General features: G+C 37.1%; 1 protein-coding gene across 3 annotated transcripts in view; it reads right to left on the reverse strand.

Annotated features, from left to right (window-relative positions):
* Positions 1-16,950, reverse strand: part of ATL1 (atlastin GTPase 1) — an 88,089-nt gene that overhangs the window by 2,748 nt on the left and 68,391 nt on the right. For all 3 annotated transcript variants that reach the window (XM_055132910.1, XM_055132911.1, XM_004601724.3), the window contains 7 exons: positions 15,680-15,772; positions 13,045-13,183; positions 6,363-6,490; positions 4,858-4,914; positions 3,707-3,778; positions 1,389-1,820; positions 106-120 (listed from right to left, as the gene is read on the reverse strand). In XM_055132910.1, the coding sequence (XP_054988885.1) occupies positions 106-120; positions 1,389-1,820; positions 3,707-3,778; positions 4,858-4,914; positions 6,363-6,490; positions 13,045-13,183; positions 15,680-15,772 (936 nt within the window). The remainder of the gene's footprint in view (positions 1-105; positions 121-1,388; positions 1,821-3,706; positions 3,779-4,857; positions 4,915-6,362; positions 6,491-13,044; positions 13,184-15,679; positions 15,773-16,950) is intronic.

A 16,950-nucleotide genomic window follows, 5' to 3' on the forward strand; every position in this document is an offset into this window, starting at 1 on the left:
AAATATAGAACCATTAGTCATCAATGACTTTCTAATCTACCATTTATGAAATAAGCATATCATGTCTACAAAGATATAGTTGTTAATTTTAAAAAGTTAACTTACCTCATTTGTACTTCCCTGTGGCAAAGGCAATTAAAAAAAAAGAAAAGTATATATCCTTTATTAATAGTATTATGATGTTCAACTTTGTGTATAGTATTAATTTGTAAGCTTTAAAAGCAAATACTGCAGATTTTCCTCAGTTTGATTATATATTTTATCTGAATCTTAGGAAGAACTAAGGTCTGTATTCTTCACAGAGTTCAGCATCATATTCTAGTATTGTTTGGGATTTTACTCAAATAGATCACTCTTTTGACCTTAAGGGACTGTTAGAGACAGCAGTTCAGAGGACCCAGTTTTTACCTCATTGTCTTTTAACAGTGCTACCATTGCTTTATCTTACCTAGAATCTTCAAAGGAGCATGATAAATTCATCATTTAAAGTCCAACTATAATAGCACATATAAGAGCTGGGGAATAGTTCATTGATGTTCTGGGATTCAAATTTAAGCTCTGGCACTTGGCCTCTGGACACCACTGCGTGGCTCTGAATGTGACCTCTAGGTACCATGGGGCCTGAGCAGCTTTGCATTCTCAGTTCTGAGCCACACCTACCCACAAAAAACTCAAAGTGCCCAACAAAACCTAAGTATACTTGTAGTGATGGGGAAATTATAGCTATAATTCACTGCTTGCAGACTATAAACATTCAGAATTTTATAAAGAATGTCAACTGTAGCTTCACAAGATTCCCCTAAATTTTCACGAGGTAATTGAAGACTTAGAATGACTTAGTAAATTGGTATTGTAGATATGCTGATAAATTATCTTCCCTGCCCATATAATTATTTCAACAAAGGACAACTAAGATGAGCAACTGATCTGAGATTGACTTCTGGTTCACGCAAAAGTCTAGCTCAATATTAAGCTAATCCAAAGTAAGTAACATGCTTTTAGATATTTATACTAAAAGATAGTGATACAGTGACATGTTAGTGGCTCATATACGCTCTTAACAAAGTCAATACTAGTAAAAATGATAGACAGTAAGTAGAAAGTGTAGTTTACACAACTGGGTTAAAGTCAACTATGTACTTAGCCATTGTCTCACACTTAATTACCCAGCTTACAGCAAAAGTAGAAATATTTTAATCCTTGTGTTTGTAAGAAAAAAAAAACAGTTGTGTGGAACTTCACATATTGTATTATGGTTGGTTGATACATTCTAAAGTTCTTGAAGATTGGAGTACTGGTCACATTATTTCCCAGAACTAAAATAATATCTGGTACATAGCAGGCACTCAAATGTGTGCTGGTTCATAGAAGAGAACTAGGGTCCTTACCTGGTCCCACAAGGCTGCAGCCACCTGGTCTATGACAGCTCCCAGCTCTCGGTACTCTCCAGAGTAGCGGATGTATGCCCAGGTGCACAGGGTGATAAGGGTGAGTCCCATGATCATATTGCATAGGCTAGCTATGATGTCCAAGCCAATGAATCCAGTCACACCAGCAATCACATATGTGATAAAGATGACAACAAAGAGTGTGGCTGGGGTACGAGCTGCATGGAAGATATTTTTGCTATCATTGTGCTTGATGTACTGGATGTAAAGTTCATCTATTTCGCTCTCCAACTGCTGTAGGTAACGCCGGCTAAATTCCTCCCCACCCATTTTCTTCACCCCTCGGAACAACTTCACAGATTCTTCCTTAAGCTCCAGATGTTTGATCTGCAAGTCATTAGGAGCTAGAAATGGTTTGTCACCACCACAAATCTGTATCAGATAAAGAATAGGCAACTATCAACATTATTCACTTAATCAGATTAGCAAGTATTTAATGTTAGAATGTAAATAACAAATACCAGAAAGTCTGCAAGTTTGGTTTTTCAACCCTTTCTCCAAGTCTATAGACATAACCGGGACTTGTACTTTATAAGTGACATATAAAGTCAGTTTTTACTTTTACTTTCTCTTTAATATGGGGAAAAAATATCCATGACTAGGCCACAGGAAAGCTCAATTGTCTGAGCACATACTTTGCATGCAAGATGCCCAGGTTTGATTCCTCCAGCTCCACCAGGTGTGAACACAAAACAAACAAAAAATGAAGAAAACAAGTTCATGCTAATCCAAGTTCCTTAAGACAAAAAGGCATGATATACAGTGATTACAAACTGAGTTTATTAATCATATGAATGTAAATTTCAGGAAGACATACCCAAATTCCTCCAGAAAACTTACTCTAACTTAATAGAAGAAACTTTGACTAATAAAATTTAAAACAATAAACAAATGCAATAAGGCTCTAAAGTAAGATAATGAAAAACATTTTCTCTGGACGTTTCAGTGATATATATATATATTTTTTTTTTGGAATGGTGAGCATTAAGAGACTGAATGGAAAAATATTGAAAGTTTTGCACTGGATTTTCAATTTTTTTAAAAATTCTGAGAATTGGGACCAGAGCGATAACACAGTGGGTAAGACGTTTGCCTTGCTTGCGGCCGACCTGGGTTCGATCCCTGGCATCCCATATGGTCCCCCAAGCACCTCCAGGAGTAATTCCTGAGTGCAAAGCCAGGAGTAACCCCTGAGCATTGCTGGGTGTGACCCAATAAAGCAAAAATAAATAAATAAAAGTCACACAGTGATGTATTAAAAAAAAATTCTGAGAATTTCCAGCTACCCATCCATTCCCTTTGGCTATTTAAATTTAAATATAGGAAGTATACTTTCATTATCCTTTAATTATCTATTATGTCAAAAACATTCCATTTTCTTTTCCTTGATTCTATGATTTGATCAAGTTTTTTTTTATACCTTCAAAGAAAATCTATCACATAAACACCATGATGATTAGATACATCCTAATTCAACAATTGAGAATCATAAAAAGAGGAAATAAAATGTACAGAACTACTGAACTTTAAGGCTTATTTTTTTTTCTAATATGTATTTAATTAAAGATACAAGTATTGGAATTATAGGGAGGTACAGCAGAGAGAGCAACATGTTATTGTAGGCACTAGGTCTTACATATGGTAGGAGGGTCTGGCCAGGGGTAAGTCTGTTTCTGGAGGCTGGAGAGATAGTACTGCCAGTAGGACGCTTGCCTTGCACATGGTCTACCTTGGTTTGACCCTTGGTATCCTGTATGGCCTCCAGAGCATTGCCAGGAATAACTCCTGAGCATGGACTGGAGCGAAAGCACAGCGGGTAGGGCGTTTACCTTCCACACGGCCGACCCAGGTTCAATTCCTTTGTCCCTCTCAGAGAGCCCAGCAAGCTACCGAGAGTATCCCGCCCGCATGGCAGAGCCTGGCAAGCTACCGGTGGCGTACTCCATATACCAAAAACAGTAACAACAAGTCTCACAATGGAGACGTTACTGGTGCCCGGTTGAGCAAATTGATGAACAACAGGGCTACAATGCTACAGTGCTGAAATTCCTGAGCACAGAGTCAAGAGTAATCCCCAAGCACTGCTTGGTATGGCAAAAACCAAAATAAAAGTATTTCTATCATAAATAAAATTAAAAATACCCTTAAGATTGGGGTAGGGAGGAGGGTGGTTGTGGTGATGGTGGTTGTAGTATAACTTGGAAGAAAAGGAATAGGCTCATGGAATAATTTACTGGTATTATTTAAAATATCCTTACCTCTTCCATTTTTTTGTTGTATGTGTCCTTGGCAGTTGCCACTGCTGCTAAATTGTTAGCTTCTGCTGTGGCCTTTGGACAAAGTGAAAATATGATATAAAATGAAGTTCATATTTATTGCATTCCACCAGCAGTTATTCAAAGTATCATGTGCAAGAAATGTGTAAGAATTCAAGACTATCAAATAATTTGAGTGCTGAATATTTCTACTACATTAAAAAATTATTAAAATAAAAATTTCAAAATGTATACAATAAAGAATTTTACTCAGTAAGCCATGGCTTACAAAATGAATTTCCATTTAAAGTATCTCTCTCCTTTTAAGGATCTCACCAAATGAGAAAAATCTATTATGTACATAGGAAACAACATATAATACATTTTATGTACAATAACTTTAAGGCTGCCTGGAGTTTAAGAACTGCTGTTGATAAAGAAAAAAGGAACAATTAAGATATTTCAAAATAAGAAAAATCTAGTTTCAAAACACTATGAAGGTGGTGGAGGGAAGTGGTCACTCAAGGAGAAGGGGGTTGCTGAACGGTGACAATGTGTGATGCATGAAACCCTTTCAGTAACAGAACCAGTACTGGAACCCACAGTGCATAAAATTAAAAAAAAAAAGTATCTATCATAGAGGCAGACAGGTGGGTGCGAGGGAAATCGGGGACACTGGCGTCGAGAAGTGCACACTGGTGAAGAGACTGGTGCTGGAACAGTGTTTGCCTAAAACCTATCATGAAAAAGAATTCGAAGTGACTAAATTTTTTTAAAAAAAGAAAAAACTAATTCTCCTTTTTGAAATGTTTAAAACACATATCTGCTTTTCTACTTGTTACTTGTCCATTTGTATGACTTGTTTTGAGTCTACCTGTCTGACTCTAAATGGTAGCATAAGTCTATTTTCTAAGCACATTTTGTGCAAAGAATGAAAACTCTGGTATAAAGTGCTGCATATCCATGCAAGTGAGACTGCTTGTGTGTGTGTGTGAAAAATGTCTTAATAAATGCACAAGTGGGTAGTTGTAATCTTCCATGTCTACTATTTTTATTTGATTATTTCTTCAGCCAGATTAGAGCATAAAGCTAAGAAAGCCTAGCTTTAGTGACAAGTATATTTTTAAATGTTATGCCTCCTGATTAATAAATACCTGTAACATGGATTTTGGGTGTGGTAATTCTTCCCCCTGATAGATCTTTATGTAAGCCTAAAAAAGAAAGAAAGATATATTCAAGCAATTTATTAATTATTTCCCTAATTCTGTTTAACTGTATTCTAAGACCTTGTCAGTTTAAATGAAAACATTCTTGACAGGTTTCAAGAACTTGAATAGCTATTATCTCTTTCTTATATTTTAATTTCTTCCCTCTTTGTTTGGGTTCCCTATTCCTGAAATATCCTTTCCATACATGTCCATTTAACAATCCTACCCTTCTTAAAGGTTAAACTCATTGTCACCTCTTCTAAGACTTTCTCAGATCCCTCTGCTAGAAGTCACCTTTCCTTTGCAGTTTGGGAAAATTCTTAAGAAATTTGTACCTCCTGAAGTTATATGCTTTGTGGTAGAGATTTGTGTAAGAGTCTTGAATTGCCTAATTCTGAGTTCCTCCACCGTGAGTAAGAATTAAGATTTAAGGTAAATCACATCTTTTGACTGAGAGTTATAAATATAATCATACTGGAAATATATGACCATTTAAATAACAAAATTACATTTTAAAGCTAGTATTTTAGTCCTCAGAGCATCTGGCCACAAACTGACTCTGTACATGTAGTTTTGTTTTTAAAAAATGTATTCGGTGTGGGGCTGCACAGTGGGTGCGTGCGTGTCTTACTCGAAGCCAATCTGGGTTCGATATCTGGCACCCCGTATGGTCCCTACCAGGAGTGATCCCTGATCGCAGAGCCAGGAGTAAGCCTTGAGCACAGCCAGATGTGGCTCCAAAACTAAAATAATTAAATAAAAAGTATTCAGTGTATATCCCCAAATAAACAAGAATGCAAATTTAAAATAATTCCACTTCAGATTAGCTCTTACTGTAGAAAATGACAAATGTATAAGAATTTTCTCTAGCAGAAAGGCACAGTATAGCTCTTTTGGGGGAAAAAAAAATCATCAGAATGAAGGCAAAATTCAGAATAGGCCATGACTGAGAAGAATGTGGCATGGATCTAGGAAATAATCCTTGACTTCAAATAGATATTCCCAAATCTTAGATGCATTCACATTTTGAATATATTTCCTTCAAGATTAAAAGGGGACAAAAGATATTGTTAAGAAGTTTTATTTAAAAATAGTCTTAAAGGGGCTGGAGCAATAGCACATCGGGTAGGGCCTTTGCCTTGCACGCGCCTGAGACGGGTTCGATCCCCGGCATCCCATATGGTCCCCTGAGCACCACCAGGAGTAATTCCTGAGTGCAGAGCCAGGAGTAACCCCTGTGCATCACGGGGTGTGACCCAAAAAGCAAAAAAAATAAAATTAAAAATAGTCTTAGAAAGCATGCTTCTCTTGGGAGTTTCAAATATTCTTGTATCTTTGCCCACCCTCTTCTCATATTAAAGAGTCTATAATGTCTATTTGTTTCTAGGAGGAATATTCTAAAACATGTCAAATCTAAATACTCAGAAGTGCTGTAGCAATGAAAGCAATACCTTGAAGTACTCCACCAAACCTCGGCAGGTGATTTTGTTCCCATTGATTTCCTTAATATCTAGGCCCTCGGGAGTAAGTAGCCAAGGAATCAGGATTTTCAAGTTTTTGATGAATTCATCATCTATTTCTACAAATAAATGCAAATTGTTAGTTATTTTAAAAATCCTATCCAGTCTTCCATGTCATAATGAGTTTCACAAGCCAGAGAGATATGATAGGAGGGGGTAGGCATATAGCTGGCCCTAATTCAATCCTGGCACCACATGTGGGACCCCCCACCCTCCACTGCTGCACTAAGCACTGCCATGAGTGACCCCTAAGCAGAGGGCCAGGAGTGATACCTGAGCACTACTCAGTAAGGCCCATAAAACAAAAAAGCACTTCCATCTCCATTTTTTCACTGGTGATAGTTATCACTGGTGACAGACAACTCATTTTCCCACTATCTAAACCAGTGTTTGACCATCTTTTTGCAACTGTGTCCCCCTTATAACTCCTTTCCTTCCTGTGATCCCTAGATTCGTGCCACAGCCCCACATTTACACAATTTCACCTGTGGTCCTCGTGGAATACTTGGGTCCTCCTCGCCCCCCACCCTCGAAGGTGATGTGGACCCTGGTTCAGAAATGTTGATGTAAACAACTCCTGAAACCTACTTACTACAGTGTCCAAAAATCTATTGGTCTTTCTCATCCCCACGCCAAAAAGATGTTTATATTGTCTTCCAACATATAAACAGCTTCCATGTTGTTAGTTACAAAAATATTTCACAAATCTATTTATAGCAGTTTCATATATTATGATGTGTCTTAAGAATTTGTGGCTCAGGGCCGGAGCGATAGCACAGCGGGTAGGGCGTTTGCCTTGCATGTGGCCGACCTGGGTTCGATCCCCGGCATCCCATATGGTCCCCCAAGCACCCCCAGGAGTAATTCCTGAGTGCAAAGCCAGGAGTAACCCTTGAGCATCGCTGGGTGTGACCCAAAAAGCAAAAAAAAAAAAAAAAAGAATTTGTGGCTCATAAGTAAACTCACAAATAGGCTGGTAAGTATGAGGAAATGGCAAGATAGTTACAGAAAATTAAAATTTATTTCCTTCAGAAAACATATCCAAAAATTGCCATTTAGTGTTCTACCACATAAAAAAGTATATGGAATAGAGTAAGGTGTGGTCAGTCAGTCTCCATTTAAAAAAGATGGCAGTGATGATTCTACCAACTAATAGTAGTAAAACAGCAACACAAGATAATACACAAAAAATATAGGGGCTTTATAGTGAATCATAGGTAATCTGAATTATTGACTTGTCACTTTTGGTATTAACACCTGATTAAGATAATGTATATTACAGCATTAGTTTCAAGCAACATTATAGACTTATTAAAAGTTAGAAGAAAATCGATCTGTGGAGAAATTTTGGGAAAACATATCTTAAATTATTATTTCAAACACAGAGAAGAATCTACATAATATATGCTAGAATAAAGCAAGGAAAATCCAGAGATGTGACCTCAATACTTGGTATTATAGGTGAGTATGATGATACTTGAACTTTGCAACTTATTTTATAGGGTTTTGGAATTTTGTGCCAGTGTTTTATGAGGATTTGTTTTATGAGTTCTTATGCCTAAGTTTATTTAAATTTAGTTACCTGTTACACCAATTTCTACTGATAATTTTGCTTTGTACCATATAAAAATTTATTCAAAGTTATTTATTGTGATTATGTGCTTTTAGCCAATATTTGCTAATCCAACACTGGTATTTGTATTGGTTTTCACATTCCTCTGTTGTATTTTGTTGCCTGCTAAGTATCTGCATTCACTGATACTAATAGCTTCCTTTTCATAAGTATGATTTTTTCTTTTTTTAACCACTAACAGAATATTTTTATATATCTAAGACGTCTGACTGGAGCAATAGCACAGCGGGTAGGGCGTTTGCCTTGCATGCTGCTGACCCAGGTTCAATTCCTTCGTCCCTCTCGGAAAGCCCGGCAAGCTATCGAGAGTATCTCGCCCGCACAGCAGAGCCTGGCAAGCTCCCTGTGGCATATTTGATATGCCAAAAACAGTAACAACAAGTCTCACAATGGAGACATTACTGGTGCCCGCTTGAACAAATCAATGAACAACAGGACAACAGTGCTATCTAAGACATATGAATTCATCTTGAATGTCTGTAAAAAATGAAATGTCTTATTGGGGCTATGGGAGGTAATGCTTATGTATCTATAAAAGTGGGATATCAGGACCAGGAATTAGGAAGCAGACATTACATGTGACCATCATGGGTTCAATCCCTGGCACCACATAGTCTCCTAAGCTTCACAGGGTATGGCCCTGGAGGCCCAGAGGCATGGCCCTGGAGGCCCAGAGGCATTATAGGGCCCGAGCAGCACCTCATCCATGGACCTTAGTATGGATAACTTGCCTGGATGACTGAGTATTGCCAGAAGGGCATCCTCTGAGCACCACTTGGGAGGCCCCGAAAAAACATGTTGAATTATGCTCCCCAAATTTATAGTTTTATAAACCAATGGTTAAAAAAAATGTTTAAAATAAAATGGAGCTGGAGAAGACAACACAGCAGGTAGAATATTTGGAACTCTGAAACTGATGGCAGCTCCCAGAGGGAAAGGAAGGAGTGTGGGAGCGGGAGGAATGAGAGGAGGCTTTTTGGTGGAAGAAGGCACTTCAACTTTGAAGAGTGCCAACAGTTAAGTACACCTAGAGGTGTAAGGCAACATCCATGCATTTCTGTAACACTGTAAACCAAGGATGTCAATGAAAAACCAAAAATTAAAATTGTGTTCTGAAAATGGCTTTAGCCACAGTCCAACTTTGTTCTTTCTAACTTAGCTCTTTAGCTGAGGTCAATGCCAGCTATTTCAACTTGGACTTCAGAAAATAAGAATAAAATAGAACATATACAAGTGGTGAACTATTGCGAACAACGTAAGTTCAATTTGCAGCTCAATCTGCTTCATAGTAACTGCAAGTCTCCAATGTTTATTTGTATCTGGATGATTATTCATGATGACTCTTTGTTTTCAGAATTTCTTCAGTAATTTTGATTACAAAAGTATAACCTTGTTAGGAATTCAACCAAGGACAAATTGGTTATCTGCTGACAGTAGTTGAGAACACAATGTATGCATTATAGGAACTCCACAAATCTGTGTAAATTAACCATGTAAGATATTTTCTCAGGATTACTTGACTCCAACAAGTCATCTGACACACATTTTAAAAATTATTATTATTATTATTACTATTATTAATCACTGTCATTGTATTACTGTCATCCCGTTGCTCATCGATTTGCTCGAGCGGGTACCAGTAACATCTCCATTGTGAGACTTGTAGTTACTGTTTTTGGCATATCGAATATGCCACGGGTAGTTTGCCAGGCTCTGCTGTGCAGGTGGAATACTCTCGGTAGCTTGCTAGGCTCTCTGAGAGGGATGGAGGAATCGAACCTGGGTCAGCCTCATGCAAGGCAAATGCCCTACCTATTATTATTATTATTATTATTATTATTATTATTATTATGGGTTTGGGGGAAGGGATGCGCCATACCTAGCAATGCTCGGGGCTTATTCCTGGTTCTGAGCTCAGGAATCACTCCTGGCAGGCTAGTAGGTGTGCTAGGGATCAAGCCTAAGTCAGCCATGTGCAAGCCAAGTGCCCTACCTGCTATAGTATCTCTCCAGCCCTCAGAACACACTTTAAAATAATCACCTTTCAATAATATTTAGCTGTGCTTTTTGAAGTCTAACTGGACCTACTGAAAATTTGTGATGAGGTTACTGAGGTTACTTTATATTTGGGCCTTAGAGAAACCTTACAAAGGGTAACTCCTGTTAATTTAAAAATGGTATTGCTTTGGCAGCAGAGTCCTGAGCACAGAGCTAGGAGTAAACCCTATCTGGGAACATGCTGGGAATTGCTAAGCTAGGGGAGGCATCTGACAAAAACTGATATATATATATATATATATATATAATAAATAAATGTGATTCAGCAATTTTGAGCCTCTTGCCTTCCTTCATGGGAAGCTATTAAATTACTAACAATTAAATGTAATCATAGCACTATTTATTAGTGAAGCAAAATATTGAAAAAAATTCACTAAGAACACAGGCTTCTCCAGAGTGGGAAAATTCCATAGTACTGTTTTTTTTTTCTTTTTGGGTCACACCGGCGATGCACAGGGGTCACTTCTGGCTCATGCACTCAGGAATCACCCCTGGCGGTGCTCAGGGGACCATATGGGATGTTGGGATTCGAACCCGGGTCGGCCGCGTGCAAGGCAAACGCCCTACCCGCTGTGCTATCGCTCCAGCCCCAGTACTGTGTTTTTAATAACTGAAAATGGTAAGAAAATTGAAATAATGACAAAGATTATGGACACACACTAATTATAACAATTACTATGATAACAGTTGGAAAATTATTTCTATGAATTTGTGAGAGTGTCAGAAACTATCATCAAAAAACAGTTTCTGCACAATTGTTTTATCCAGAAATATTTTTGGACACATCCAGTAGTGCTCAGGGAATAGTTCTAGCTCTGTACTGGGTGGGGGGAGGGGCAGAGCTCCATGCCATGCGGTGCTGGGGATCGAACCATGCAAAGCATTCAAAGCATGTGCTCAGCCACTGAGCTATCTCTCCCACCCCTCAGAAACATTTTGTTCCCAGAGGCAACACTCAGATACCAGCCCTCTAGAGAACAGCATGGCCTGTAGACAAGACATCCTGTACAAAAATTGCCAAATCATAGCTACAGGGTGGGATGGAAAGATAGTATAGACATCAGACTTTTAAAATGCCCAGGAAACAAGGAGGCAAAGAATCTTTCAGCACAGAAGCAGGATAATGCAGCACTCCTTCCTGTGAAATTTCATCAATGTCTAACTTCGAATGGACAACTGAAGCTACCTTTCATTTCTTTTTTTTTTTTTTGCCTCTGGCTAGTCACATGCTTGACTCATACATTTGTGGGTAACTCTAAACTAATAAATAGATCAGGATATGTTCAGATATGTGAGCAAATTTTGATGGACAGTAAGCCTTGAAAAGTGGGATTCAACATTTGTATGATTTAAACTTTTAGCCCTGGGTTCTTTTATTCCAAGAAGGGTCAGTTAATTTAAAAAGTAGAACTGGAATGGAACAAGTCGGAGTACTTTTCTCTCCTTATAAAGGACTGTTGTTAAAGCCTACCCTCCTCTGTCTGTTTACTGCTCTCCAACTCCAGAGGAAAAAATAAAGGCCTTGTGAGAGACCTCTCTTTTTGCAATTTATTCAAAACACAGAGAAGCTATTAGCTAACTGCACTGTCAAAAGTTAGAATATTTTAATGGGAAAAAATTTATAAATGGCAGTGGAACGATAGGAACCTGGAATCCATACCTTAATACATGCCTATTGTTCTGATACTTAAAGATAATTTAAGACATGTCTAATAATGTGGAACTGGAGCAACAGTACTGTGGGTAAGGCACTTGCCTTGCCAGTAATGATCCCTGAGAGCAGAGCCAGGAGTAAGCCCTATGCAGAGCCAGGTGTGACCCAAAAAACAAAATTAAAATTAAAATGTCTAAAAACAATGCTGATGGTTGAGAAATTTGATATTCCATTTGGGATACTAATTGTCGTAAGTACTTGAGAGTGAACATCATAGCTACAGGGGAAAAAGCAATACCTTTGTTCTTCAGCCTGTCAATTCTCAAAAATTGGACACAGGTGCATTATCCTTCTATAAAAGTAATTTTCCATCTTTTTGAAGAACAATCCTGTTGAAAACTTTATATGTCACTGGGTCATCAACCCTGAAGAAAGGCCACAGAAAGCAACATCTGCACTCCGTGGTATATTCCAGGCCAGGATTACAGGTTAAGAAAAGGTTAGAAATGTCTGTACTACCTTATATTAACTACATGATCCAAATACATAAATGCAAACACCTAAATAACTGGTGATTATCTACCCAGAAAGATTGGCTTCTGTATCTGTAGACACCTTATCCTCCATTTTTTTTTTTTTTAACAAGCTGAGCTGCTTCGGGATCTTAAAATGGTTGTCCTTGCTCTATTTGAGAAAAAGATATATTATTTGGTTTTACTATTTGAAAAATACCCCAGTGCTTTTGGTTTTTAAAATAAACTGGTATTCATGTAGAAGAAAATTTAAAATCTTAGCAAGATATTAAGAATTTATAGAGAAAATTGTTCAGTAGTTGTCTTAAAGAGCTTTAATTCAGTACTATGCAATATTTTCAAATCAAATTATATAACTTTATAGACTATCCAAACATACAGAAATATATTTTCTCCTTTGATGCAAAATTTTAAAATTAAGTAGAAGGTCCTTACGGAGAAATCCCAGTGCACAGGAGATGAATAGAACCTCATGAAAGGAAGGGGGAAGGTTACTGCCTCCCTGGCAGGATTTGGCCTATTTTTTCCCTACACTGTAATCAGCCCCCACAGAATCCCACGGTTCACCATGGAACCCTCCAGCATCGTTCTGACTCCCAGTTCTCCCCCAAGATTTCTAATTATTAGTCTCCCAGCAGTGGGTACAGTAAACCAGCAGCAATAAACCCAGTGGATAAAATGACATCTTTATAATCAGATTAAGTGCTGGAATCAGTCATTAAAAGACAGACAAACCTTTCAGTTTTCCATCAAAGTTTGGGTTGGTAGCTACTTTTAGGCCAGGATGAGGTAGCAGAAAACAGGAAATTTTGGTGAAACAAGAATGGATATGTTTTCGAACATTTTGTAATTCTTCATGCTGATTCCCTGAGACCTGCAGGAAATCACTCTGGTTTACATTTATTTCAACACATAGCAAACTCCTTATGTGGCATCTTACATTTTCTTTATCTAATATCACAATAATAAAGATGACAAATGATCAGGACTAGTATTAAGGAAAAGAAATTGGGCTAGACATGCAAACACAACTACATATAACATAAATATAGCAAAATTATTATAAATGACTATAAATGAACAAATGTCTACTCATAATAATTCAGATGTCTTCCCATTTAAAAAAATAATTAGTGGTGTTTTTCTAATTTATTCCTACCAATTTGTATTTTAATTCGAAGTATTCACAAGAGGCCAGAATAAATCACAATCCTGCTTTCTCTTCAGGAGACAAGGACAGTCCCTGGTCACCTAGTAGGCATACATTTACATTTCAGAAATTCCTGCAATAGGAGGATCTTTACTTAAAAGTTAAGTTGCCCTTGTCACAATCTTGTCACAAAACTACCCTAAGAGTAACTATAAAACAAAAAACTAGAGGTGAGCTCAGTGATCGTGATTATTGATAAACTTAAAAAAAAATCTCATTTCTGTTCCCTGATTTCTCATTATTTTGGGTGAGGAAATCTTTTTTAAATGTTAACACTCATACCTCATTGACCTTCCATAACATAGAAAGATGAAAAGTTCTAATTTCACTTTCTTGAACTATTAGAAGAATGTCTTAAGATTAACTTTAGGAATTTCAAAATTCGGTATTTTGGTTAAATTTACTTTACTTTGTAAGATATATAATGAACATCTAATGTGTTAGGCATGTAACAAATGATTTCATATTTCCATATACTGAAAAAAATTTCATATTTCTATATACTGAAAAAATGATCACCAAATATGTCTAGTTTACAAGCCACCATAAATAGTAAAACTTTTTCTTGTGGTAAAAACTTTAAGGCTTTTATACTTTCATAGCTTTCAAATATGTAAAGCAGCATTATTAACTATAGTCACCATGCTATGCATTATAGCTTATGACTTTGTAACTGTAAGTTTCTACTTTTGAGGCCCTTTACCCATTTCTCCTGTCCCCTCCACCTGCAACCTATGGCAATCATCAACCTGCTCTCTATTGATGTTTGTCATTGTTTTTTAAGATTTCTACTTATAAAGTGAAATCACAAGATTTTTTTCTTAGACTTATTTCACTTAGCATAATGCCTTCAAGATCAACACATGTTGCCAAAAAAAAAAAAAAAGGCTAGATAGCATCTTTTTTTCGGGGATGAGATTGTCTTGGTAGTATTGTCCCCTCTAGTGCTTGAGGGTTGGTCACCAGCGCTACCCCTAGTGGTGCTTGGGCAACATGCGGTGCCAGGGATCAACTGGGCTCCCACATGCAAAGTATATGCCCCACTGCTTAAGCTACAGCACCGGCCTCCAAATTTCATTCTTTTATAGCTAAATGACATTCCACTGTGTGTATGCCACAGTTTCTTTACTCATCTGCCAGTGAACACTTATGATATTTCTATATATTAGTTATTATAAATTATATAATGAATATGAAATATGTTTTTGAACAAATGTGCTTTCTTTAGATAAATACCCGAAGCTAAATCTGTGGATTAAGTTGGTATTTTTAGGGGCTGGAGAGATAGCACAGCGGGTAGGGCGTTTGCCTTGCACGCGGCCGACCCGGGTTCAAATCCCAGCATCCCATATGGTCCCCTGAGCACGGCCAGGGGTAATTCCTGAGTGCAGAGCCAGGAGTAACCCCTGTGCATCGCCAGGTGTGACCCAAAAAGCCAAAAAAAAAGTTGGTATTTTTAATTTTTTGAGGACCCTCTAGATAGTTTTCATACTGGCTTCACTACTACATTTTACACCAAACATATGTAAGAGATCCATTTTCTCCAAACTGTGTTATAAAGTAAAACTACTCATCTGTAAGAAAAGATAATGTCTTGCATTTAATTACAATTTGGATTGAATTAGAGGGGGTTACATTAGCAGAATAACTAAGAAAGAAAAAGACAAGTATTGAATGATCTCATTCATAGAAAGAAAGCAAAGGGTTAGGCAATGACCAATGAAAACAAACCCTAAGAATCTAACAATGGAAATGATTTTACCAAAGGGGTGTCAGTGAGGAAGAGCAGCAAAGGAAGGTGACAGACAAGAAGGATTCTAAGGATGGTGGTAAGGAAAACTAGCATTTGGTGGTGGGTGTGGGTGCAGTAACATTGTATGACTAAAGTAAAACTAATACATTACTATTATTGTAAGCTAACAGCATTAAACTTTAAAAATAACCATTACATATACACATATCAGTAAAAATAATTATTTGTATCATCAGTACTGACATTTAAAATTATAGGAAAGCATTTTATTAAGTGTCAATCTTTGTTCATGAAAAATACTGTGAGGATGAAATATGATTGTGGCTACAAAGCATTCAGCAAATCATTCAATAAAAACAAGTCTAGGTTGCTTACTGGTAATACATGTAATTAAATGTCTAACAAACCTTAAGCCGTTTTTCTAAGAATTTGGAGCCACCCTCAGATCCATATGAAAATTCATAAGGGAAACTCCAGTCTCGAACAAGAAATATCAGACTCTAAAAACACAAGAAAAAGAGATGCTTGATAAGGAAACTTTAAATTGGTTCCCTCTTTTTTATTGAAATCAATGAAACGATAATTTAGTCAGTTGAACAGTTTTTTATTCTACATTATTGAATTTTAAAAAGCAAACATCAGGGGCTGGAGCAATAGCAGAACAGGTAAGGCATTTGCCTTGCACACGACCAACCCGGGTTCGATTCCCAGCATCCCATATGGTCCCCTGAGCACTGCCAGGGGTAATTCCTGAGTGCAGAGCCAGGAGTAACCCCTGAGCATCGCTGGGTATGACCCAAAAAAGAAAAATAAAAAAGCAAACATCAAACCTTTGAAGATCTTCAAATTGTCTCTCCTCTGTGATATAATAAATAGTTTTCACTTTTTGTGAACAGAGAGCTGCCCACAAATGACCAGGAAGAACACAGATCCAGACATGAGTGACAGTTACACTCAAACTGGCCGAATGGCACTAGGTTACTCTACTCAGATGCTGCATGAATATATTCTTAGGTGTCTTCTTTTTTTGATGGCAATGGTGGACTATAGGAATAAGATGACCCTTTTAGGGGCTGGAGAGATAGTACAATGGGTAGGATTCTTGACTTGCATGAGGCTGACCTGGGTTCAAACACTTCCACTCCTTATGGTTCCCTGAGCAGCACACAGCCAGGTATAAGCCCTACGCACTGCAGGGTGTGGCCCCCAAACAAACCAACCCCCTAAAACATGCCTTTTAAAAGCAATTTAGTTTAATGTGTTTATAGAAATGATACATACACATTCTCATAGTAAATTCAAACTACATAGCAAATGGGAAAAACTCTGGATACAGATTTTTAAACTAGACCCCAAATTCCTTCTTCTGAGTATATAGTTAAGATTTTTTGAACAACATCCAATCATATATAGGAAGACTGAAATGAAAGAAAAGGAAGAAAGAAAATTTTATAAAAAAGGGATAGTTTCATATGTACCATTTAAAATAAAGAATTAAATTAAAATATACTTAAAGCAATTAAAAAGAAATTGATAACTTTAAGAAATTTCTGAATTTCTAGTAAATTATTTTTAATCTTAAGTTCTAAGAGTTTCCTTTGAAATTAAAAAAATAATTTTTGAAAGACACTGAACTTATTGAGTTCATATGTTTTATTTTTAATTTTTTTTTAAATTT

This window comes from Sorex araneus, chromosome 3 (genome assembly GCF_027595985.1).
Source record: "Sorex araneus isolate mSorAra2 chromosome 3, mSorAra2.pri, whole genome shotgun sequence".
Classification (NCBI taxonomy): Eukaryota; Metazoa; Chordata; class Mammalia; order Eulipotyphla; family Soricidae; genus Sorex; species Sorex araneus.